Raw genomic sequence first — 23,447 nt, forward strand, 5'->3', positions numbered from 1 at the left:
GGAGAGACCCACACCCCACTCTGGAATGTCTGGGTTAGCCTTGGCTAGGTTCCTGACTCTGGCTTCTGCCAATGCACTCTGGGAGGCAGGAGGTGACGGCTCAAGGACTGGGTCCCTGGCCACCATGTGGGAGACTCAGACTAAGCTCCCAGCTTCCGCCTTCAGTATGGACCAGCCCGGGCTGCCGTGCACCCTTAGGGAGTTGAACCAACAGACAGAGGCTCTCTGTTGCCCTCCCTTTCTCAAATAAATTAAAAACATTTAACATTCCACTAACAGTATGCTGCCACAGAAGTTTTGTGAATGTGGTCTCTCCCTCTCTAAATATCTGAGCAAACTTCCCTCACCCTTCTGTGACGGTGCAGGAGGTCGTGATGAGAGGAAGCGAGGCTCGTGACTGAGGCGGGGTTACTACCTAAGAGTCACCTGAGCAGAGGCGCTGAGATCCCGTGAGAGCAGTCTGACCACAGAGGCGGCCGCGCGACTGCAGGAGGGGAGTGCACACAGCCCGAGTACTGCCGACCAGGGACGGCTCAGGGCACAGGTGGGGGGCAGCACTGAGGCGGACAGGGAGCTCTGAGCGGCAGGAGACTTACAGCTTCTGAAGGCTCTATTTCGATGACTTTTCACTGAGTATTTTCAAACTGGCCAACTGTGGTGAGGGGAGGATGGCTGTGGACTCATTTGCTTGTTGCCTGCTTTGCCCACGGAGCAGAGGTTCCCAGATGGATGGAACTGGTCCACCGTGTAGCCAGCACAGCATCCGCTCAACGAGCACCCAGTCAGCAGGACAGGAGACTGGAGCAGCAGGGGTTTCTCAGCAGCAGTGAGGGGCCCAAGCTCTCAGGCGAGGGCACCCACCCCATCTCTGTGGCCTTTCTTGGAGAGTTACTGGTGGACATGCTCCAGCAAACCCACAGGATCCAACACACAAGCAGCAACAACCAGAACAGGAAAACCCAGGCACCGGTGCCAGACAGCAACAGAGGTGACAGGCTGAGTGCAGCCCTCCAGGTGGGGCAGCTGGAGACACAACTGCACAAACCCCGCAGTCAGCCTGCACGTCCCATGGCCATGGCCAGACACACCTGCTCTGCCCTTAGCTCTAGCAGTGTAGATCCGAAGAACAGAAACAGTGTCAGAGGAGAGTCTGACCACTCGAAGCTCTGCCAGACAGCAAGGAAGCACGCACGTCCAAGCCGGCTGTCGCTACACTCCAGAGTCTGGACATGGACTTCTCAGAGCGACTCGGGCCGGGGGTCAGCAGCACACACGGCCCTCTCCTGGAGCTCCTGAAGCGAACAAACTCATACTGCTGAGGGCTCCGGAGACAACAGAATGGCTGTGTGGTTACGGGGTGAACTGAGGGCACAGACTTTTTATTTAAGTTCACTTGAGAGGGAGGAATGGAGGCGGCGAGTACTCATCAGCTGGTGCACTCACAAAGCTGGGGACACGCTCCAGCTCTCACACTCGGTGGCAGGGAGTTGATCACTTGAGTCATCACGGCTGCCTCTCAGGCTCTGCCTTAGGAGGAAGCTGGAGTCCGGGGCCTGGAATCAAACCCAGGCACTCTGGTATGGGGCGTGGGTGTCCTAATCCCCAGACTGAAGAACGTCCCTCCATGCATGGACTTGGAGATAGTGGCTGGGGAGGGGCTGACACACACAGCAGGGGAGCCAGTGCAAAGGTCCTGGGCTGGAGTTCCCTCAGCCTGCTTTGGGCATAAGAAGGACTCTGGGATGGAAATGGAGGGAACGGCACCAGAGGATTTCGAGTTGCAATGTGATGAGATGTGATTCAAGGATCACGCTCACTGCTGGAGGGAACAGGGATATAGGATGGCAGCCTAAGAACGAGAGGCTGCAAGAGGAGAGAGGCCAGGGAGATGGCCGCCAAGACCAGGGGTGGAGGTGGCGACCACTGTCAGATTTGACTTTCTGAACACAGTTCCAAAGGTCATATGCTGGACGAGGTGTGGTGGGGGAGAGGCAGGGCACACTGGCAACACCCGTGCTTTCACCTGAAGCGGGGAACAGTGGGAGGTCTACTGTCCTGCTCAGAGTGCCTTTTTTTATTTTAAAGATTTATTTATTTATTTGAAAGTCAGTTACACAGAGAGCGGAGAGGCAGAGAGAGAGAGAGAAAGGTCTTCCATCCGATAGTTCACTCCCCAGATGGCCGCAATAGCCGGAGCTGCACCGATCTGGAGCCAGGAGCCAGGAGCTTCTTCCAGGTCTCCCATGCAGGTGCAGGGGCCCAAGAACTTGGGCCATCTTCTACTGCTCCCCCAGGCCATAGCAGAGAGTGGGATCGGAAGAGGAGCAGCCGGGACTAGAACTGGCGCCCATATGGGATGCCGGCGCTTCAGGCCAGGGCATTAACCCGCTGCGCCACAGCGCCGGCCCCTCAGCGTGCCCCATGCTGGGGCCGGCGCTGTGGCTTAGTGATAAAGCTGCCGCCTGCAGTGCCAGCATCCCATATGGTCAGATTCAAGTTCCAGCTGCTCCACTTCTAATCCAGCTCTCTGCTATGGCCTGAGAAAGCAGAAAAAGATGGTCCAAGTCCCTGGGCCCTTGCACCCACATGGGAGACCCAGAAGCTCCTGGCTCCTAGCTTCAGATGAGTTCAGCTCCAGCCATTGTGGCCATCTGGATGCCCAACCAGTGGATGGAAGAAATATCTCTCTTTGCCTCTGGGTAACCCTGCCTTTCAAAAAAAAAAAAAAAAAAAAAGTGGAACAGTCAGGACTCAAATTGGAGCCACATGAGATGCCAGTGTGGCAGGCAGCACCTGAATCTGCTGTGCCACAAAGCGGGTCCCATAACCACCTGGCTCCTGGCTTCGGATTGGTGTAGCGCGCCGGCTGTAGTGGCCATTTTGGGGGTGAACCAACAGAAGGAAGACCTTTCTCTCTGTCTCTCTAACTCTGCCTGTAAAAAAAAAAAAAGGCAGGCTATTTGGTCAAGTGGTTAGAGTGCCGGGGTCTGATTCCTGGCTTCGACTCCTGAATCCAGCTTCCTGTCCATGTAGACCCCAGAAGGCAGGAGGTGATGGCTCAAGTACTTGGGTCCCTGTCACTCAGGTGGGAGGCCTGGATTAAATTCCTGGCTCCCAGCATCAGCCTAGCTCTGCTCTGACTACTTTGGGAGATGGGAGCTATACATTTCAAATACAATCCTAGAAAAATACCTTTTTCTAAGAAGTTGTTTGAAATGCTCTCATAATCTGGCTGTATGAAAATTAAAAAAAAAATATTCCCTAAAGCGTGGGAGACTGCAGGTAAAATCTGTCATGAATCCCAGAGTTATGTGGCTTTCCTGTGCTCTCTCCATCTTGTCCACAGGCACAGGGCTTCTCCAAGACACAAAGGGACTACAGGACTGGGCCTATCCGACACACAGGTGGGGCTTCCTCTCCAATCTAGGCCACTGGTCAACCCACAAATAAACTAATCTGCACAGAATGTGCACTGTGTTGCAAACTTCCCAAACCACGATTTATGCTCATTGATTCATACTGAATATTCAAGAGGCTTCTAGGAGGAAACCTCCAACCAGCAGGAATTATGGACAACGGCCCTGGAGACCTTCTGGGCACTGCTTGCCCAGGCTTCTGGGACTGTGCCCAGGCTTCGCATACCTGCTGCGAAGAGGAGCTGCTTCCAGTAGATCTACTCGGCTGACAGACCAGTCTCAGTCCATAACGTGAGAGTCTACATTATCTTTTTGCTCAAAATAAACCTCACCAGTGGATAATAAAACCACTGTTTTATTATCTGTTGACTCCGATCCCTGAAACATGTCGCCAATCTGAGGAGTGGCAGGCTCTTGCCAGCAGCCTGATCTGTCTACAGATGGAGTTGGGCTTTGTCACTTCACTCTGAGAACCTGAGCCCAGTAAAGGTCAACATTGTCTGAGCTCACCAACAAAATTCAGTGTTAACTGCTAGTACTGCCAAGGGCAAGGACAGCACCTAAGGAAGCAGGTGGCGCTCCCCACCCCCGCCCCGGAGCAGAGGAGGAAGCCCGCTGTCTGAGACCGTCCCAGGCAGGCCGGCCGTCTGTTAGCGCTTTATAACGCAAAGTCTGTGAGGGGATACAACACCAAACAAAAGCTCCTAAAAATGCTAAGTCCACAGTTTCTAAGTAAAAAACATTCCGCACTTCCAATCCCCCAAATACTGACAAGCATTTCTCACCTGGCTCACCACACACGGCATCCACATATTCTGCCGCTGAGCAGGGCCCGGCGGCCTGTGCACGGCTCACACGTGTGCACACAGCCACGGGCCTCATCTGCTCTGTAACTCCCCGACAATGCGGCATGCCTAATCACATCCTCAAACAAGGAGACTCACTTCAACATCAGCGAATGGGAACAGGAGACCGCATGACTTGGGCACTGATGTAAGACTGACACATGAAGTCAGGAAATTAGCAAAATGAATCCGTGTTAGACACACGAACAAACGACCTTGGAATACTAGCCCAATGTGTTTACAAATTCTCTTTTTGGCAAATTATAGTTTTCTCTGGAAAATCTTTATCAGTGATCCTCAAGTAAGAGCTTTTTGAGCCTTGCTAAATAAAAAGCTTCCAAAGAGTTCTAGGTAAACACAGAAAATGACTGAAGTGAGCCCTGAGCCCCACCGTGAAGAGGGGGCCATGGGAGCCCGATCTGCAATGGATCCTCCCAGAGGGGAAAGACTCCAGGCTCCAGGGTCCTGCAGCAGTGTGGTCTTCCTAGCGTCTCATAAGAGCAGGTGGGAATGGGCCTCTCCGAGGTGGCTGCACTTGGAGGAAAAGCAATGCCCTGTGCACCGGCTTCATGTGCGCAGGAAGGGTGAGAGGAAGAGGCCGGGGAGGAAGGAGAGAAGGGAGGAACACCACATGCAGGCCGCACGAACTCAATCCTGAAGAAAACCTGACCACAGGAGCCCTGCACACATCTGGGGAGGCGGAGAGAAGGCGAGGCCACCAGATAAAGTCAGGCCTCCTGCCTGCTGGTGCCACCAGTGCAGAACGGGGTTTCCATTTTAAAAGGTTAGCGGAAAAATCCAACAATGCTATTTCATGACATGACAGTGACACACAATTCTGGTGTCTTTTCATGAAGTCTCACTGGTGGCCAGCCACACAAGTTTTCAACCACCTGCGGCCACTTCCACATGACAGCCAAAGGACTGGATGGCCGTGACAGGTCATGTGACATGCAAAGTGGGAAAGATTTACTCTCCATTTACAGAAAAAGTACGACCTCTGCTGTGGAGCTTAGAAAACAAACCGAGGACCAGAACACCACCATTACAGAGCCAACAGCAGCTGAGCTTCAAGCAATAAAACAGACATGGATAGAAGATGAAGCCCCCCACAAAGTAGGAGCCAGAGACATGGCGACTGAAACAGAGTCAATGGCAGACTTGGCACAGACACTGGGGTCCTGCAAGCAGAGAGCCCTGGAAGGAAAGGTAACTCTGTGATGCTCTGGGCAGCGGTGGCTCAGCAGCAGACGTTTCAGACAAAGGCTCAGTATAGCACAAGGGGCCACAAATGAAAATCAAGTAAGAAATAGGGGCGGCAGTGTGGTATAGTGGGTAAAGCCGCTGCCTGCGACCCTGACATCCCATATGGGAGCCAGTTCAACCCCTGTTGCTCCACTTCCAACTCAGCTCCCTGCTCATGTGCCTGGAAAAACCAGCAGAAGCCCATGCACCCACATGGGAGAAGCGGGTAAAGCTCCTGGCTTCCACCGGCCACCGGATGGAAGACCTCTCTGCCTTTTCCTCTCTTTCAAAGAAATAAAATATTATTTTTAAAAAAATATAAATATATAAACCCAAACAGCTAGTCAACAGCAAGATCCAGCCAAACCAGGTTTCTGGTGATATAAAGGGCTGTGCTAGATCCTGGTTTATAAAGACGTGGGGAGAAAAGTGTCACCAAGAACTTTATACCCAGATGACCTGTCCTTTTTACACAAGGACAAAGGCAGGCAGGTTTTTTTTTTTTTTTTTTTTTAAGATTTATTTATTTATTTGAAAGAGTTACAGAGAGAGAATGAGAGGCAGAGAGAGAGGTTTACTCCACAACTGGCCACAGCCGGAGCTGCGCTGATCCCAAAGCCAGGAGTTTCTTCCACATGTCTCACGTGGGTGCAGGGACCCAAAGACTTGGGCCATCTTTTACTGCTTTCCCAGGCCATAGCAGAGAACTGGATCGGAAATAGAGCAGCCGGGACTCGAACCAGAGGGCAGGCAGTTTACAGGAGGAACGAAGGCATGCTATTTCATGACGAATGCCTCTAGTTTCATAGCCAGAAGTGTTGAGGATCCAAATATGCAGCTTGAAAAGAAAACCAACTACAGGTACAACCTCTTACTTTCTCCCTGTAAGTTTTCTTAACCTTAGAGTTCCAGCAGAAATGCATTCTTGAGGTCTGAAGTCTATCAATTAGTTTGCTTTTAGATTAGAGGTGTTTGTGTTAAATTCAAGTGAAATTACATTTATGTCCATTTTAATATGAATAGTTCTGCCAACACAAGTTTTAACCTGATTTGAGCACAAAGACGATCTTTTATTTTTCAAATACAAGGCTCTTTCCCTCCTTGTATCCCCACCATCACTGCTGTGTGAACAATGCCCACTAATGCTAACAGCAGTGATTTCTAGATGGTGGTCTCGAGGAATATTTTTTCTTTTTTCCTTTTGCTTCCCTTGACTTACAATAAAGCCATTTTAAAAACAGAGTTTGAAAGATAAAGCACCTCAAGGTCATGATTTTCAGAAATGAAAAAATGCCGTAAGCAACGTTTTAAAAAGTGGGAGAGAAGAAAAAAAAATCTATTCACAAGAAATGGTTTCACTTAAGCTATTTATAGAATAACACATTTTAAGAAAAACCACAGCTACAACAGTGGGCAGTATTTTAGCATCTCTGCCTCCTGCACAGTTCATTTAATTTATTGTGTTTTTCTGCAAGGATTATAGTTAAATAACTGAAACTAAGTAATACAAAATATAGAGCACTAAACACAGTTTCCTGCAAGGCTAACAAATGAAGGAAACTGTTAGATGTACATATCTACAGTTGAAGAGCTCCTAGGAAAAAATGCGTTCAAAGTGAAGACAGAGGCTTTTTGCAGGCTACCCAATGTAGAAGACTGAACTGCACAGCAGAGGACAACCCAAGGAGATCATTAAAAACCAAGCAATGAGAGATGGAAATGCAGGCGACTCCGGTGCCTGCACCAAGCCATGGAAGTGGTGAGGGGCATGGTCTACTAGGCCGGCTTTCACTGAATACCAAACACCATGCACAGCAGGCTTGAACCTGCATTTTGCAATGACAGCATTGTAAGGAATTAACACACAGTACTGAGTTTCAGAACAAGACCTGATGTCTTCTGGGAAGGAAACAGGCCACACTGCACAAGCTCCAGGCAGCACCAGCAGCTCCCGTCAGCTGGGCAGGCCTGTTTCTCACCCATGCTGCGACATAGAAGCACATGGCATTTCCTCCCATTTGCCACCGACTCCCCTGGCTCTCCTGTCCTCAGGAGCACCACAGCTCTCCCTGACGTGCAGGCTTCTGTCTGGGGCGCCAGCCTATGGGACTCCATTAGTCTTCCACCAAGCAATCTTTCACTACTACTGAAAACTCTCACAAGGCACATTCCTGTAGCCACTCTGGGGAGCCATGTGTCACTGGAGGTTCCTTCTGCATTTTTATCTAAGTCACATAACCCAGAACGCTCAATTTACCTCAACTCTAATAATCAGTGATACACATGCTGGCACCATCCTGACGCACCCACACAGCCAGTGGCCTGGGGGCTGCTTCTCCACGGAGCCAGGTTCTGAGATCAGCAGGGACCAAGCCTGCAGATGGGTGATGATCTTTAGAAAAGGCATGGCCGGGGCCGGCTCTGTAGTGTAGCGGGTGAAGCCGCTGCCTGTGGTGCTGGCATCCCATATGGGCGCTGGTTCGAGACCTGGCTGCTCCACTTCTGATCCGGCTCTCTACTATGGCCTGGGAAAGCAGTAGAAGATGGCCCAGGTCCTTGGGCCCCTGCACGCATGTGGAAGACCTGGAGGAAGTTCCTGGCTCTTGACTTTGGATCGGCACAGCTCTGGCCGTTGGGGCCAACTGGGGAGTGAACCAGTGGATGGAAGACCTCTCTCTCTCCTCTCTGCCTCTCCTTCTCTCATTGTGTAACTGTGATGTTCAAGTAAAATAAGTAAATCTTTATTTTTATTTATTTATTTTATTTTATTTATTTATTTTTTGACAGGCAGAGTGGACAGTGAGAGAGAGACAGAGAGAAAGGTCTTCCTTTTGCCATTGGTTCACCCTCCAATGGCTGCCGCGGTAGGCGCGCTGCGGCCGGCGCACCACACTGATTCGATCTTCTCCTGGTCTCCCATGGGGTGCAGGGCCCAAGCACTTGGGCCATCCTCCACTGCACTCCCTGGCCACAGCAGAGAGCTGGCCTGGAAGAGGGGCAACCGGGACAGGATCGGTGCCCCGACCGGGACTAGAATCCGGTGTGCTGGCGCCGCAAGGCGGAGGATTAGCCTAGTGAGCCATGGCGCTGGCCAAGCAAATCTTTAAAAAAATCTGTATATTAAAAAAAAAAAAAAAAAAAAAAAAAAAAAAGAAGGCATGGCTGTTCTCACCTCTAAAATTTTCTACTAAACTGGTTTTTTTCCCATTTGATTGTAGAAGTTGTTTACATATTAAAGACATTTTAATTAAATAGAACTGTCTGTTGGCTCCAATAGATGACTTGCATCCTGCTGGAGCACTCTCTCCCAAGAAGCTCCACTTCTGGCACTTGCTCGGGAAGGGACTGTACTGTGACTGCTTCTCAGAGACACGCTTCCTTGTAGGCCTGCTGGCCCCTCCTCTGCTCTGCATCCGGGAGACACTGCCGGAGCGCCCAGGGGACCGGAGCTGCATGCCGGAGGGCGGCCACCGCTCACATCAGGCGAGCACGGGCTCCACTTCTGAAGGTGCCGTCTTTGTGCTGCTAGTTCAGAAAAAACTGACTTTTTTGACATAAAATTTATACAAGCAGATGAAATCTTGGTGAGAAAACACAACTATGAAGCTACAAGCATCAGGTAAAAAGGCCAATTGCTTTAAAACTCTGGGCCGGCGCCACGGCTCACTAGGCTAATCCTCCGCCTGCGGCACTGGCACACCGGGTTCTAGTCCCGGTCAGGGTGCCAGATTCCGTCCCGGTTGCCCCTCTTCCAGGCCAGCTCTCTGCTGTGGCCCAGGAGTGCAGTGGAGGATGGCCCAAGTGCTTGGGCCCTGCACCCGCATGGGAGACCAGGAGAAGCACCTGGCTCCTGGCTTTGGATCAGCGTGGTGCGCTGGCCATAGCGCGCTAGCAGCAGCGGCCACTGGAGGGTGAACCAACGGCAAAGGAAGACCTTTCTCTGTCTCTCTCTCACTGTCCACTCTGTCAAAAAACAAACAAACAAACAAACAAAAAAACACCACCACCATGTGAGGGCTGCTAGCACTACAGCATAGTAGGTTAAGCCTCTGCCTGTAGCACTGGCATTCCACACTGGCATTGGTTTGAGTCCCGGCTGCTCCACTTCTGATCCAGCTCTCTGCTATGGCTTGGGAAAGCAGATGGCCCAAGTCCTTGAGCCCCTGCACCCATGTGGGAGACCAAAGAAGCTCCAGGTTCTCTTTCCACCCAGCTCCAGCTGTTGTGGCAGATGGAAGACCTTTCTCTGTCTCACTTTCTTAACTCTGCCTCTCAAATAAAATGAATAAATAAAACCTTTAAAACAAAAAACTGTGAAGCAAGGCCTTGGGATCACCCAGCCTTCTGATACTGCAGTGCTGGGCACTCGTCTCGCTGCACAGAAACCCAGACTGGAGGTTTGGCTCCTGTGAGAACTGCAGGATGCCAGTGTCCACAGCCCCACGGCAAATGGGCAAATAGCACGTTCATGCTTCAAATTAAAAGATGCACTGCTGGAGTATGGTTAGGGCACTGCAACCCATACTGGAGAGCCAGTTTGAGTCCTGGCTACTTACACTTCTAAATCCAGCTTCCTGCTAACATGCCTGGGAAGTAACAGACGATGCCCACGGACTTGGCCCCTGCCACCTCTGTCAGAAACCAGGATGATTAGATGTGACCTCCACTGTAAGATCACTTTTTAATACCCAATAGTAAATGGATCCCTTTATCATGCTTCTTCCACCCACTTTTCAAATTCTGGCTCAGTATGATTTTACACAACCACAGAACCACTCGTTAAGATAAAGGCACAGGGGGCAGCACTGTGGCGGACATGGTAAAGCCGCTGCCTGCAGTGCTGGCATCCGCTCAAGTCCCAGCTGCTCCATTTCCTATCCAGCTCCCTGCTAATGTGCCTGGGAAAGCAGCAGCAGATGGCCCCAGTCCTTGGGTCCCTACATGTATGTGGGAGATCCAGAGGCAGCTCCTGGCTCCGGACAGGACCAGCTCCAGCCACTGCAACCATTTGGGGAGTGAACCAGCAGATGAAGATCTCTCTTTCCTCTCTTTGTAAACACTGCCTTGCAAATAAATAAATCTTTAAAAAAATAAAAATTAATAAAAGATTAAAGCCACCCTCCCCACCCCCCCGCTGCCCTCAGTTCTTGTTTCACTGGATGCTCCCAATGTGGACTCTGGAATGTTTTAGAAATAACTGACCTTCAGTGTTTCCACTCAGAACTTAATCAAGTGCACTTTTGTTCACACTGATACTTTAACTGCACATGGGGCAATCCGGCAAAGTCCCCCAGCCGGGGCGAGGCAGAGCTGGGGAGGCCCATTTCAGGAGTGGACAGAACAGGCACCCTTCACAGCCATAAAGCTCTCTGCAGGTGAAGCCATGAGGCACGTTCCTGGCCGTTTTATGAATTTTCCAGCGTCTCTTGTCCTCCAAATCACTTAAGGACTTACCACTGCCACTGCCAGCGAAGCCTGACTCCGGGTAACCTGAACTTGCGGTACCAATGCCACCTTGCCACGGTCTCAGCACTAGCTCTGATGCAGCTGCCTGTGTTCACATACTTGCTCCCTGGGACATGCGCACAAACAAACCCAGGGTACCCAGGCAGTTGTACTTCTTGTGATCAGCCTTTTCTTTTTTTCTAAAATTTATTTGAGTGAGTGAGTGAGTGAGAGAGAGAGAATGCATGTGTGCTTTCATCTGCTGGTTCACTCCCCAGATGCCACAACAGCCTAAGCTGCAAACACGACCCAGGTTGTCACCGGAGCGGCAGGAACCAATCACTGGAGCCATGACTGCTGCCCCCCACGCTTTACGTTAGCAGAAAGCTGGGGTCGGGAGCCAGAGCAGGGAATTGAACCCAGCACTCTGGATGTGGGAGTGGTAACTACTAGGCTAAATACAGTATTCTCATTCTCCTTTCATGTTCACTTCCTTTTTTTGACAGACAGAGTGGACAGTGAGAGAGAGAGACAGAGAGAAAGGTCTTCTTTGCTGTTGGTTCACCCTCCAATGGCCGCCGCAGCCGGCGAGCTGTGGCCGGCACACCGCGCTGATCTGAAGCCAGGAGCCAGGTGCTTCTCCTGGTCTCCCATGGGGTGCAGGGCCCAAGCACTTGGGCCATCCTCCACTGCACTCCTGGGCCATAGCAGAGAGCTGGCCTGGAAGAGGGGCAACCAGGATAGAATCTGGCGCTCCAACTGGGACTAGAACCCGGTGTGCCAGTGCCGCAGGCGGAGGATTAGCCTATTAAGCCACGGCGCTGGCTCATGTTCACTTTCAAGTCCTCTTGGGTTACATCTTGGTGAGCCACAGACAAACTCATTCCATTCATGAAAACCAGGAAGTGTGTATCTTTAGTCTTCTAAATCATGGGGCCAGATTGTGAGTCCAGCATGCAACACAGTTCTGTGTATGAGCCACAAGCAGCCGGGATGCAGCTTCCAGCCCTTGAGAGCAATAGAACGAGTGATAAACCAGTTCCATTTGCTGTGAATACTGCTGGCCACTGTCCTGGATGTGTCCTGGCCACCCCGTGGCACTGCCTGTCAGGTCTCAGTGGGCTGTGCCTGTGGCAGAGGCAAGTCCACACACAGCATGGCGCCACGCCTCTCCAGGGGTCACTGAGTCCTCAGCTGACGCCTACCCCAGGGTGTGATCAGATCTCCCGTGTGGTTATCAGGGGTCTTGTTTGTGTTTAGAAGGCAAGGCTTCATCACCCAGGGGACACACCTTTGAGCACAAGGCTGCCCTCTGGGGCAGCTGGGCACCAGAGTATACACCCAGGTCACTTACTTGCCTGTCTGGGGAGCAGCCTTGTAAAGCCTGAGCCCCAGCATGCGGCCCTCCATGGCTGTCTGGAGGAGGCCACTGACAGCAGCTATTTCCCTCAGGGGTGGGCTACAGATGTCTGCGTGGCCTCCCCCTTCTCCCTGGGACATGTGCCGGCCATGAGCCTCCCAGGGAGATGTGTGAGGCTGTCCTCGCCTCTGCTCAGGGACCACGCAGGCACTCAGTGCTGCTGCCGCACAGGCCTGCTTCCTGCAGAAGACACGATACTTCACTCTGAGATCGCCCTCCTGCAGCCCACACTAACCACCGCTACCCCAAAGCAGGTCTGAAAACCCCGAAACCCTCACACTGCAGGGGCTTTAGAGCTCCGTAGGCTCAGCCCTTGTCCCTTGAAGAAACAAGGAGAAGGAGAAGGCCCAGAAGGACAAGGAGAACTTGCAGAGGGCTGAGCAGCCCGACGAGAGGCGAGGCCTTCCCGTCCCAGGAAGTCTTCGCCACTCTGGCTGCTCTTCAGAAGCTGACGTGGTCGGCCCAGGCCGGCACACTCTTCCCCTAGCAGCTCTGTCGTCTGCTGGTATTTGCAGCCGTGTGTGAGATACAGGCCACACGCCGTCCCCTGCACCTTTGTGCTTTACCCCACACTTTCTGCCTCAGAGCAGGCCATGGTGCTGTGTGAGCTACACTGCAGCCCAGCCTTGGCAGCCTGGGTTCAGCCACCCTTCCCCAGACCTCGTACCAGAGGATGGACAGTCTCCCAGCACCGTGATCAGCAATGTTCAAGACAGCTTTCTAACTCTAAAGTATTTTCCAAGTGAAGAGACCACATTTAATGCCGCCTCTGAAAATTATTCCAATGCCTGTGAGTCCTGTTCCTCCTTTGCACATAGCAAGCCCTGCAGTACCAAGAGGGCTGTCTGTGCTCTCAGCACGGAGAGGAGCAGCCCGGAGACCAGCCACAGACACCACGGAGAGCCCGTGGGAGCAGGGCTCCTACTAGCCCTGCAGTACCAAGAGGGCTGTCTGTGCTCTCAGCACGGAGAGGAGCAGCCCGGAGACCAGCCACAGACACCACGGAGAGCCCGTGGGAGCAGGGCTCCTACTAGCCCTGCAGTACCAAGAGGGCTGTCTGTGCTCTCAGCACGGAGAGGAGCAGCCCGGATACAGCCACAGACACCACGGAGAGCCCGTGGGAGCAGGGCTCCTACAAGCCCTGCAGTACCAAGAGGGCTGTCTGTGCTCTCAGCACGGAGAGGAGCAGCCCGGAGACCAGCCACAGACACCACGGAGAGCCCGTGGGAGCAGGGCTCCTACAAGCCAGAGCAAGCAAGGACTCAAGCTCTCCGGTGAGGCCAGGAGCTCCCAAAAGGAACTGGTATCCCCAAGGCTTCCCCTGCAAGGCTGCAGCAGTGACCTAGGCCAGGCATCTACACCACAGTCTACAGGCACAGCCTGTGAGGACCCTGTGGCACTGGGAGAAGAGGCATCTGGTGGGACTTTCAGGATCAAGTCACAATCTGCTCCTGGCTTCTGCTTCAGAGTGTTCTCATTAGAAATGCCCCATCGACCTTTTAAAGTACAGAGCAATGCACACTCATAGAAATTTGGACAACAGGGACCAGCACTGCTGTGCGCAGCAACGGCATCCCCTATGGGCATTGGTTGGAGTCCCAGCTGCTCTACTTCCGATCTAGCTCCCTGCTGCTGGCCTGGGAAAGCAGCAGAGGATGGCCCAAGTGCTTGGGCCCCTGCACCCATGTGGGAGACCTGGAGGAAGCTCCTGGCTTCAGCCTGGCCCAGCTCTGGCTGCTGAGGACATTTGGGGAGTGGATGGAAGATATCTCTGTAACTCCGACTTTCAAATAAATAAATGAATCTTAAAAAAATATTGTGAAACAAAGAAAAACATGCAGAGGTCAGCACTGTGGCACGGTGGGTCAAGCTGCCATCTGAGACACCAGCATCTACTTCATGTACCTGGAAAAGCAGCGTTTGATGGCCCTGCCACCCACGTGGCACATCCAGATGGAGCTCCTGGCTCCTGGTTTAGGCCTGGTCAGCCCCAGCCGTTGTAGTCATTTGGGTGAATGAACCAAGAGATGGAAGATCTGTCTATCTCTTCGTGCTCTAACTTTGCATTTGAAATAAATAAATCAATCGTTAACAAAGAAAAGAGAGGCCGGCATTCTGGTGTAGCAGATAAAGCCGCTGCCTGCAATGTTGGTATCCCATACGGGTGCCGGTTCTAGAGTCCCCGCTGCTCCACTTCCCATCCAGCTCTCTGCTGTGGCCTGGGAAAGCAGTAGAAGATGGCCCAAGTCCTTGGGCCCCTGCACCCGCATGGGAGATTTGGAAGAAGCTCCTGGCTCCTGATCAGCACAGCTCTGGCCGTTGTGGTCACCTGGGGAAGTGAACCAGTGGATGGAAGATCTCTCTTTCTCTCCGCCTCTCTGTAACTCTGCCTCTCAAATAATCTTAAAAAAAAAAAAAAAAGAAAGAAAGAAAGAAAGAAAAAGCTTTATCTTGAACTACAGAACAGAGAAACTAAAACTAAAAACCACCATCAGTTTTTCCTCTATTTGAGCTGGATCTGTAAACAATTTAAATAATGTAAACAACCCATGACTGATCACGAATCAGTACCGCTTCGACCAGCCTGTGGATTCCAGGCAGTTCCCACATCACAGCAGACCTCGGCAGACGGCTGCTGCCACTGTCCCTATCCCCCCAGTCAGGAGGAGCCACACAGGACCCCAGGGCCCTCAGCTGCTTCACTGCACAGCCACAAGAGCAGACTCAAGAGGTGGGCACGAGATACAGAAAAGGACGGCAGGGGAAGATGGCGGGTGGAAAGGAGGTGTCGCGTGGGGCTGGACACGCCGGTGAAGCGTGCAGCGTGATGCTGTGCCCTCTGGGACGCTGCGACAGTGGGGAAACTCTGCTTCAGGCCACGAAGGACAACTGAGCACAAGGGTTAGGCTTCACTGTGATTTAGAGCCAGAGCTCCAGCTTCTGGGTCTTTCAGGAAACTGCAATGAGGCCACAGCTCCTCCCAGATGCTGTCCTCAGGCAGGCAGCTGTGGTGGCGGCCCCGAGCACAACTGCTCGGTCAGCACACTAAGTACTGGGCTCAGGGCTCTGACCTTCGGGGCTGACACAGGAACACGTGTCTAGAACTTGTAGTACTAATGCCAGCTACCTCACTCCCACAAACACGCCCCCCACTTTTCCTGGGTACAGACAAGCACTTCAAAACAACTACAGTAGTGAGAGGGCCCCTGCTGGAGCACCTCCTATCAGGAAACAGCAAAATGGAGAGAATCAGGCAATCCTGACTCTTGGGGCTCTCACAGAGGTGAGGGCTGCCTCGGCTCCTCTGGCCTCTGGGGTCACAGGAGTAAGTGAGCTGTCTGGAATAGGATCTTTCACAGCACCACACCTGTTTAAGGCCACCACCCACCTAGACGGCTGCATGTCCTGTCAGTGACCCCTTTACCGCCTGCCCAGCCCTGCAGGGTTTGTACTGCCCATGGCTCGCCTCCATACAGAACTGTGCGTTCACTGGCAACAGACCCCTCCGCCCTGAACTTCCGTTTTCCTCCCCTGCAACAGTGTGATGGCTGCAGGGAGCTGGCAGACGTGCAGGCTTGGAAATGGAAAGCAGGGAGTGATGGGACGGCACCTCTGTCATGTACACGATGAGGGCAGCTGGACAGCGCTTCCTGTTGCTGTTGAGTGGGCTCAGGGTTTACACATGTTGTGGACCTGAAACTCCACGCCATGCAGGCTGGCGGAGCCCTGGGCAGCGCTTCCTGTGGGGGGTATTTGCATCCTGTGCCCACCACAGATCCCAATCATCCAATCAGTGCAACTCTGATGCAGGTCAGCTCCGATGCAGATGATCCAACTCACTAACCACTTAAGAGATTTTCTGAGTTCTTGACTTTAAGAGGGTCCTCTGGGAACATGCACGAAGTTCACTCAAGTAACTGATTTTTCAAGTCTAACAATGTTCATTTAGGACATCAAAATGATACATTAGCTTGTGCCAATGCTAAAAGGCAAGTGCAAAAGGAGCTACACATTTAACAAAAGCTTGTCCCAAGTAAAGAGCAGCTCCTGTTCCACCTCAGAAACAGACCAGCTTTGCAGCTGGTCAGATCTGCGTGTGAAGCTCGTGGAACAGATGAACTCCCGTGGCCTTGCTCAAGGTTCTTCTCTCACTCAACATTTGACCTCTGAATAAAATAATTAAATGAAGACCTGACCCTGAGATCAAAGTCACTTCAGTTGGTTAAATCTGCATGTAATTAAAAAGATAAAAGAATGGCAGTCAGTGAGAGTAAGAAATGTAATTGCGGTGCACACTCTAGCTGGCCTTCTGTACATCATAATAAACACGTACAGACATTTTTGGGCCACGAGTCTGTGAGCCACACTGTGCAACAACCATTCACATTGTGTTAGGTGTTGTAAGTAATGCAGTTCACAAGAGGAATCAAGTTCTCTGCAAATACAGAGATATGAGCAGGTGCAGGCTTTGCTATCTGTGGGGGCCACAGGTCCTAAGGGACAACTGTCCACGCTGTGTGCCTTTTCAAAGAAAGCAACCATGGCAGACAATACAGTAAGGTGTGTCCACACAACACAGTAAGGTGTGTCCACACAACACAGTAAGGTGTGTCCACACAACACAGTAAGGTGTGTCCACACAATACAGTAAGGTGTGTCCACACAACACAGTAAGGTGTGTCCACACAATACAGTAAGGTGTGTCCACACAACACAGTAAGGTGTGTCCACACAACACAGTAAGGTGTGTCCACACAATACAGTAAGGTGTGTCCACACAATACAGTAAGGTGTGTCCACACAATATCCAACCCCTATGTTTTTAACAACACACACGTGCATGTCCCACATCTCCCTGACTCCACACGTCAACAGCAGGAGGATCTGCAGTGTTCACGGTTTACACAGGCCTGTGTCTGCCCAGCACCTGTTCTCCTTCAGAGAGCTCTGTGTTCAGGGCAGCCATGTGGGCAACTGCAGGCCTTGTTTCCTAGCCTCTCCCTGCCACACTGTTCGAGTCACGCACAGTAAAACAGGTCACTGAGTGTGGCTTCTGAGGTCTTTGGAGAGGGACGAAGCAGCCAGCGTCTGCTTTCCGTCTTTGCCTTCCTGGGATGCAGAGCTGGAGATGGAAAGCCGCCCTGTCTACATTAAGTCGGCAAGCGGCTGATGGAGGTGCGCAGCCCACAGCACAATGCACTAAGTCTGGACCGCCTCCCTCTCTATCCTCCCCAGGGAAAGAAGAGCCTTCCGGTCAGAACGCACAGCGAGTACTCACAGTCTGCCGTGTACTCCACTTGGGAGGGCTGTGCAGCGCTGCCATCTGTGCTTTGCGTGGTGGGAGCGGTGCTGTCAGCCTGGGCCTTGCGGACAAGCGCTGCCAGTGGGTGATCTGGGTCCACCACCTTCAAGGGCTGGGGACAGAGAAGACATAGCTCAGCACATTCTATACTGGAACCACACCGGACTCCTCTGTTACAAAAGACACAACTCAATTTTATTTATTTATTTAAAGCTTGTTTTTACTAATTTACTGTTTTAAGAATTTATTTTGTGGGGCTGGTGCTGTGGTACAGTAGATTATAGCCCTGGCCTAAAGTGCTGGCTTCCCATATGGGCACCAGTTTGAGTCCTGGCTTCTCCACTTCCAATCCAACTCCCTGTTAATGTGCCCGGGAAAGCAGTGGAGGATGGCTCAAGTCCTTGGTCCCCTGCACCCACACGGGAGACTTGGTAGAAGCTCCTGGCTTCAGATCGGCACACCTCTAGCCATTGGAGCCATTTGCAGAGTGAACCAGTGGATGAAGAACTCTCTTTGTCTCTACCTCTAACTCTCTCTGTAACTCTTTCAAATAAATCTTTAAAAAAATTTATTTGTGAGGCAAACACACAGGCAACACACGCACACAGACAGGGACAGATAGGGAGAGCTTCCACCCACTGGTGTACTTCAAGGCACAGGGGCTGAGCGAGAGGCAGGAACCCGACTGTCTGTGCCCTCGCCACGGCCTCCAGGGCTGGCATCAGCAGAAAGCTGCAGTCAGGAAGCCGGGCCTCTGCTGGGGAACGTGGGTGCCTTAACCACTGACTAAACCCCGCTTGAGAAAACAGCGCAGGTGCCATAAAAACCCTCCACACACTAGCACAGCACACACAGTGACAGCTGCAGGGCCAAGATGGAGTCTCTGGGGGCAGACCCAGCACAAAGCAGACCTCAAGTGCCATCACCAGAGACAGCCAGAACCACAGCCCTAAACAAACACTGCTTCTGCTGCCTGTCCCACACTGGACTGACGACAGCTCCGACACCGACTCTTCCAGACAAAGAGAACTGTTTCAATACAGCTCAGGAACCCTCAGTCTGCTTCTAAATACCCTGCCTTCCTCTGCTTCCCTGGACGTGCCCACACGGACTGCAGAGTAAAATCACTCTTTCTGAGAGCCCCGTTTGTTGTCACATGGGCAGGTAACACACACAGTGTGGAAGGCACATTGGAAGGCCCTGACTCGCCATGGCCCAGTGCTCCTGTTGCCTAAGCCCCAGGGGAATTCAGTGACAACATGACTTCGTCTCGGTGACAATTACAGGGAGGAAGGCTGACCACTACTGCCACAAGTCCAACTCACATAAAACTGCAACCCTGCTCTCCGTTAAGTTCTGACGTCTAATCACCAACAGTTCCATAGTCCTGTCAACCAACAACGATCTGCCATGGATCGGTCACTCTGCAAGACTGCGCAAAGCCAAGTGCTCAAGCCTAAGGGCCCCTGTATTTGTATCACAAATGGCCACAAGATAGTGCCCAGTGATTTTTTTTTTAAAGATTTTATTTATTTAATTGAGAGGTAGAGTTATAGACAGAGGGAGAGACAGAGAGTTCTTCCATCTGCTGGTTCACTCCCCAAATGGCCGCAACGGCCAGAGCTGCGCCAATCCGAAGCCAGGAGCCAGGTGCTTCTTCCTGGTCTCCCACGAGGGTGCAGGGTCACAAGGACTTGGGCCATCTTCCACTGCTTTCCCAGGCCATAGCAGAGAGCTGGATCGGAAGTGCAGCAGCCGGGTCTCAAACCGGCGCCCATATGGGATGCCAGTGCTTCAGGCCAGGGCGTTAACCCGCTGCGCCATAGCGCTGGCCCCTCAGTGATTTTTTTTTCTAAGGATGAGGGGAAGAGCAGAAGTAAAAACATTCACTCAGAAACTTTCTGTGGGGACCCAGCATTGTGGCACCGTGGGTTAAGTCACCACCTGTGATGCCAGCATTCCGTACGTGTGCCAGGTTGAGTCCTGGTGCTCCAATTCCAACCCAGCTCTCTGCTAATGCACCTGGGGAAGCAGCAGGCTTCAGACTGGGCCCTGCACCCACGTGGGAGACCACAATGGAGCCTGGCTCCTGGCGTCAGTCTGGCCCAGACCTTGCTGTCTGAGCCATCTGGGAAGTGAAGCAGTGGATGGAAGATTCTCTCTTCTCCCATGTGGGTGGCCGGGACTTAACTGCTCGAGCCATCACCTGCTGCCTCCTAGGCTCTGCACTGGCAGGAAGCTGGAATTAGGAGCTGGAGCTGGGAGCTGAACCCAGGTACTCGGATGCAGGATGTGGCCATCTCAGCCCTAGGCCCGAAGTCTGATCTAAACATTCTACTTACTCTAAATATCCTGAGGGTACAATTATAATACAGTGAAAACAACTTGTTCATGAAATCTGTAACACAGATAATTCTGAAATAAAGGAAGCAAAGTATCTGTCACCAAGCTAAAAATAAAAATGCACGATACAGCTTAATGAAAATAAAATTAAGACAGAAAACAGAACAGAGCTGCTAACAAGAAATGACATGCTTGGTGCTTTCCAAATTAACGCAGCAGAAGTCTGACTTTGGCATAAAAGGCACAGTCCAATGAGACAGCAACCTTCATTAGCTCCTCGAGGCGGTCACACTTCTTGGAGGCAAAGAGAGACGGGTGCAGGTAATTCCCATCTTCCTCGTCATCCTCCTCCTCATTGTCAGAGTTGGTGCCCGATTCTGAAATCAAAACCACATTTCAGTATTTTGGTATACACTGGGGAAAAACTACAAATACATTATGCAAAAACATAGCAGCAGACAAAGGCAGAGCTGTGTCTATCCATTCCTTGGTTATCTGCCCCGACCACCTTTGGAGAGCACCCCCAGAGCCCCCAGTTGTTCAGAAGGAAGCCAGGCGGGGAGGTGCAGGAGTCCTGCCACTGGCATCCCCTCCACAATTAACCACTCAGGGCAATGCTGGAGCTTTGGGCTTGTTTTTGTTTGTTTTTAAAGGAAAAAATCTTATTGATTTATGAGAAGAAAAAAATACCAATAGAAATGAAAAGCCATGTCAAATGAAACTGGAGATGAGATGTGCAGTAAGAAGTGGGCAGTGGCGCTAAGCCTCCTGTCTCACTCAGCCTGCAAACCGGTCACCTGAGGACACAAAGGGCTTCTCAGGGCAGGTGGGGCACAGAGGTGAGCACACTGCGTGAGACACCACACTCTCTGTTGGGGTGCCGACTTCAAGTTCTTGCTCTGCACCTGATTCTAGCTCCCTGCTAATGTGCACCCTGGGAGGCAGCGGGTGATGGTTCAAGTCCTTAGGGCCCTGCCATCCACACGGAAGTCCTGGATGGAGGTCTTGGCTGGCTTCAGTCTGGCCCAGCCTCAGCTACTGCAGGTATTTGGGGAGTGAACCAGCAAATGGAAGATCTTTGTCTCTCTGCCTTGCAAATGAATAAAATATACAAAGAGAGACGGACTTGTCTCTAAGTATTATTTAAAAATACCCTTTGCCTAAGAATTTCAATAAATTTACTTCACAAAAATAACAGTGTCAAGTAAATCCTAGTAAAGTCAACAATTTTCATGTTGTGGGTATGGACATGTGACACAAGCCTGTGCCCTGGGAGAACAGTCTGGCAGCAAGGGAGGACCCCTGTCTTCGTGGGATGTTAGCAGCCAAGATGAGGGCAAACTTCTGACCTGGACACTCAGCTTCCAACAGCGTCAGCATGTGGTGTCACCGCACCTGTCTCCAGAAGGCTACCCAGGACCTAACGAGCGCCTGGGCAGGCCCGAGGCTACCTTCAGGATGGGCGTCTATGCTTTTCCCAGGAGTTCCCGCCAGCCACGCACCCCTTCACAGTGGGGGTCACGTACTTTTGCCCTCTTCGCTTTTGCTCTCCGCCAGCACCGTGTACCGCCCTTCCTTCATGGCTTTCTGGATGAATCTGTAGTAGGGGTTGAGGTAGTGGTCGAAGCGCAGAAAGTCGAACTGGGAGTTCCGTGCCTGCCTGGCTTTCAGCATGATCTCAAACTGCGCCCCCTGCCTGCACACGAAATTGGCCGTGCGCTCGATGATGGCATGCATTTTGGCTGTCGGTGGCTGTGAGAAAACACACACAAATGTTACTAGTTTGTCTCCTTTCCCACTGGCCACCTAATGCAACTACAAGCAGAGACAGGGGCCAGTGCTGTGGCGCAGCAGGTTAAGCCACAATCTGTAGTACTGGCGTCCCACATCAGCGCTGGTTTGAATCCCGGCTGCTCCACTTCCGATCCAGCTCCCTGCTAACGCATCTGGAAGAGCAGCGGAGGATGGCTCAGGTCCTTGGGCCGTTATACCCACGTGGGAGACCTGGAGGAAGCTCTGGCTTCAGCCTGGTCCAGCCCTGGTCGTTGCAGCCATTTGGGGAATGAACCAGCAGATGAGGGATCTCTCTCTCCTTCTCCCTCTTTGTGGCTCTGTCTTTTGAATAAATAAATAAATTTTAAAAAGAAGACGACGACGACGACACCCTGGTCTTGCTGTCCATTTAGAAGCTGAGACACATCCACACCGGCAGAGCCCAGTACGAGCACGGGACTGTCCCTGGTGACATGAGGCTGCGTCTGTCTGAAATCTGGTGAGGATTTGCTGGGGAGAAAATGCACTTATGGAGGTGAACCATTCCACTTCTGAACAGAACCCACGGGAGGCAAACTTTTTTTGTATCCATCAACATAATTTTTTTTAAAGATTTATTTGAAAGTCAGAGTTACCCAGAGAAAGGAAGACACACAGACACAGACAGTCAGACAGACAGATAGACACACACACACTGTTCCATCCACTGGTATACTTCCCAAATGGCTGCAATGGATAGAGCTGGGCCAGGCTGAAGCCAGCAAGTAGAAGCTTCATCTGGGCCCCCTATGTGGGCCAAGCATTTGAGCCATCCTCCACTGCTTTCCCAGACACATTAGCAAGGAGCCGGACTGGAAATGGAGTAATGGTGAATTGAACTGGCTCCCACGTGGGATGCTGGCACTGCAGGCAGTGGCTTTACCTGCTGTGCCATAGCACTGGCCCCAAATCCACATCTTTCTATGTAACAGGGGTCTTTGTTCTTTTTTAAAGATTAATTTATCTATTTGAAAGGCAAAACTTAGAGAGCGCGTACGCGAGTGGGAGAGAGAGATCTTCCATTTGCTGGTTCACTCCCCAAATGGTCACACAGGTTGAAGCTGGGCCAATCCGAAGCCAAGAGCCTCTTCCAGGTCTCCCACGTGAGTGCAGGGGCCCAAGCACTTTGCCCATCTTCTACTGCTTTCCCAGGTGATTAGCAGGGAGCTGGATCTGAAGTGGAGCAGCCAGGTCTCAAACTGGTGCCCACATAGGATGAGGGCACCACAGGTGGCGGGCGAGTTTACCCACTATGCTACAGTGAAACAGGGATCTTAACTCGGGCTCTACGGCGTGCACTGCGGCTGTGAATGTTCTGAGATCACATGTAAGTCTGCACCTAACATATGGAACTTTCTGGGGAGAAAGGAGCAGGTTTAACCATTTCTCAAGGGCCTGAGAATCACTCCTCTTTCCTAGCTCTCACAGCATGGAGACCACGTTACCCATGTCAAGGAGCTCTACTCCTGCACCTGAGGCCTGCCCCCATGCCCTTCATTTCTATTCTGGAAGACGCTGCTGATGGCTCTAGCTTACTGGCACTCTTATTTAGAGCACAATGTCCCCAAACAAAAGACAGCTCAAGCAAGGTGTGGCCACAGCAGGGTGGAACACCTGGG

At 51.8% G+C, this 23,447-nt stretch overlaps 1 protein-coding gene across 3 annotated transcripts in view; it reads right to left on the reverse strand.

The window, feature by feature from the left end:
* The window catches only part of SFSWAP (splicing factor SWAP), a 75,976-nt gene that overhangs the window by 39,288 nt on the left and 13,241 nt on the right, over positions 1-23,447 (reverse strand). For all 3 annotated transcript variants that reach the window (XM_062182738.1, XM_062182737.1, XM_062182739.1), the window contains 3 exons: positions 21,543-21,768; positions 20,281-20,393; positions 17,650-17,785 (listed from right to left, as the gene is read on the reverse strand). In XM_062182738.1, coding sequence (XP_062038722.1) covers positions 17,650-17,785; positions 20,281-20,393; positions 21,543-21,768 — 475 coding nt within the window. The remainder of the gene's footprint in view (positions 1-17,649; positions 17,786-20,280; positions 20,394-21,542; positions 21,769-23,447) is intronic.

Source organism: Lepus europaeus, chromosome 23 (assembly GCF_033115175.1).
Source record: "Lepus europaeus isolate LE1 chromosome 23, mLepTim1.pri, whole genome shotgun sequence".
Lineage (NCBI taxonomy): Eukaryota > Metazoa > Chordata > Mammalia > Lagomorpha > Leporidae > Lepus > Lepus europaeus.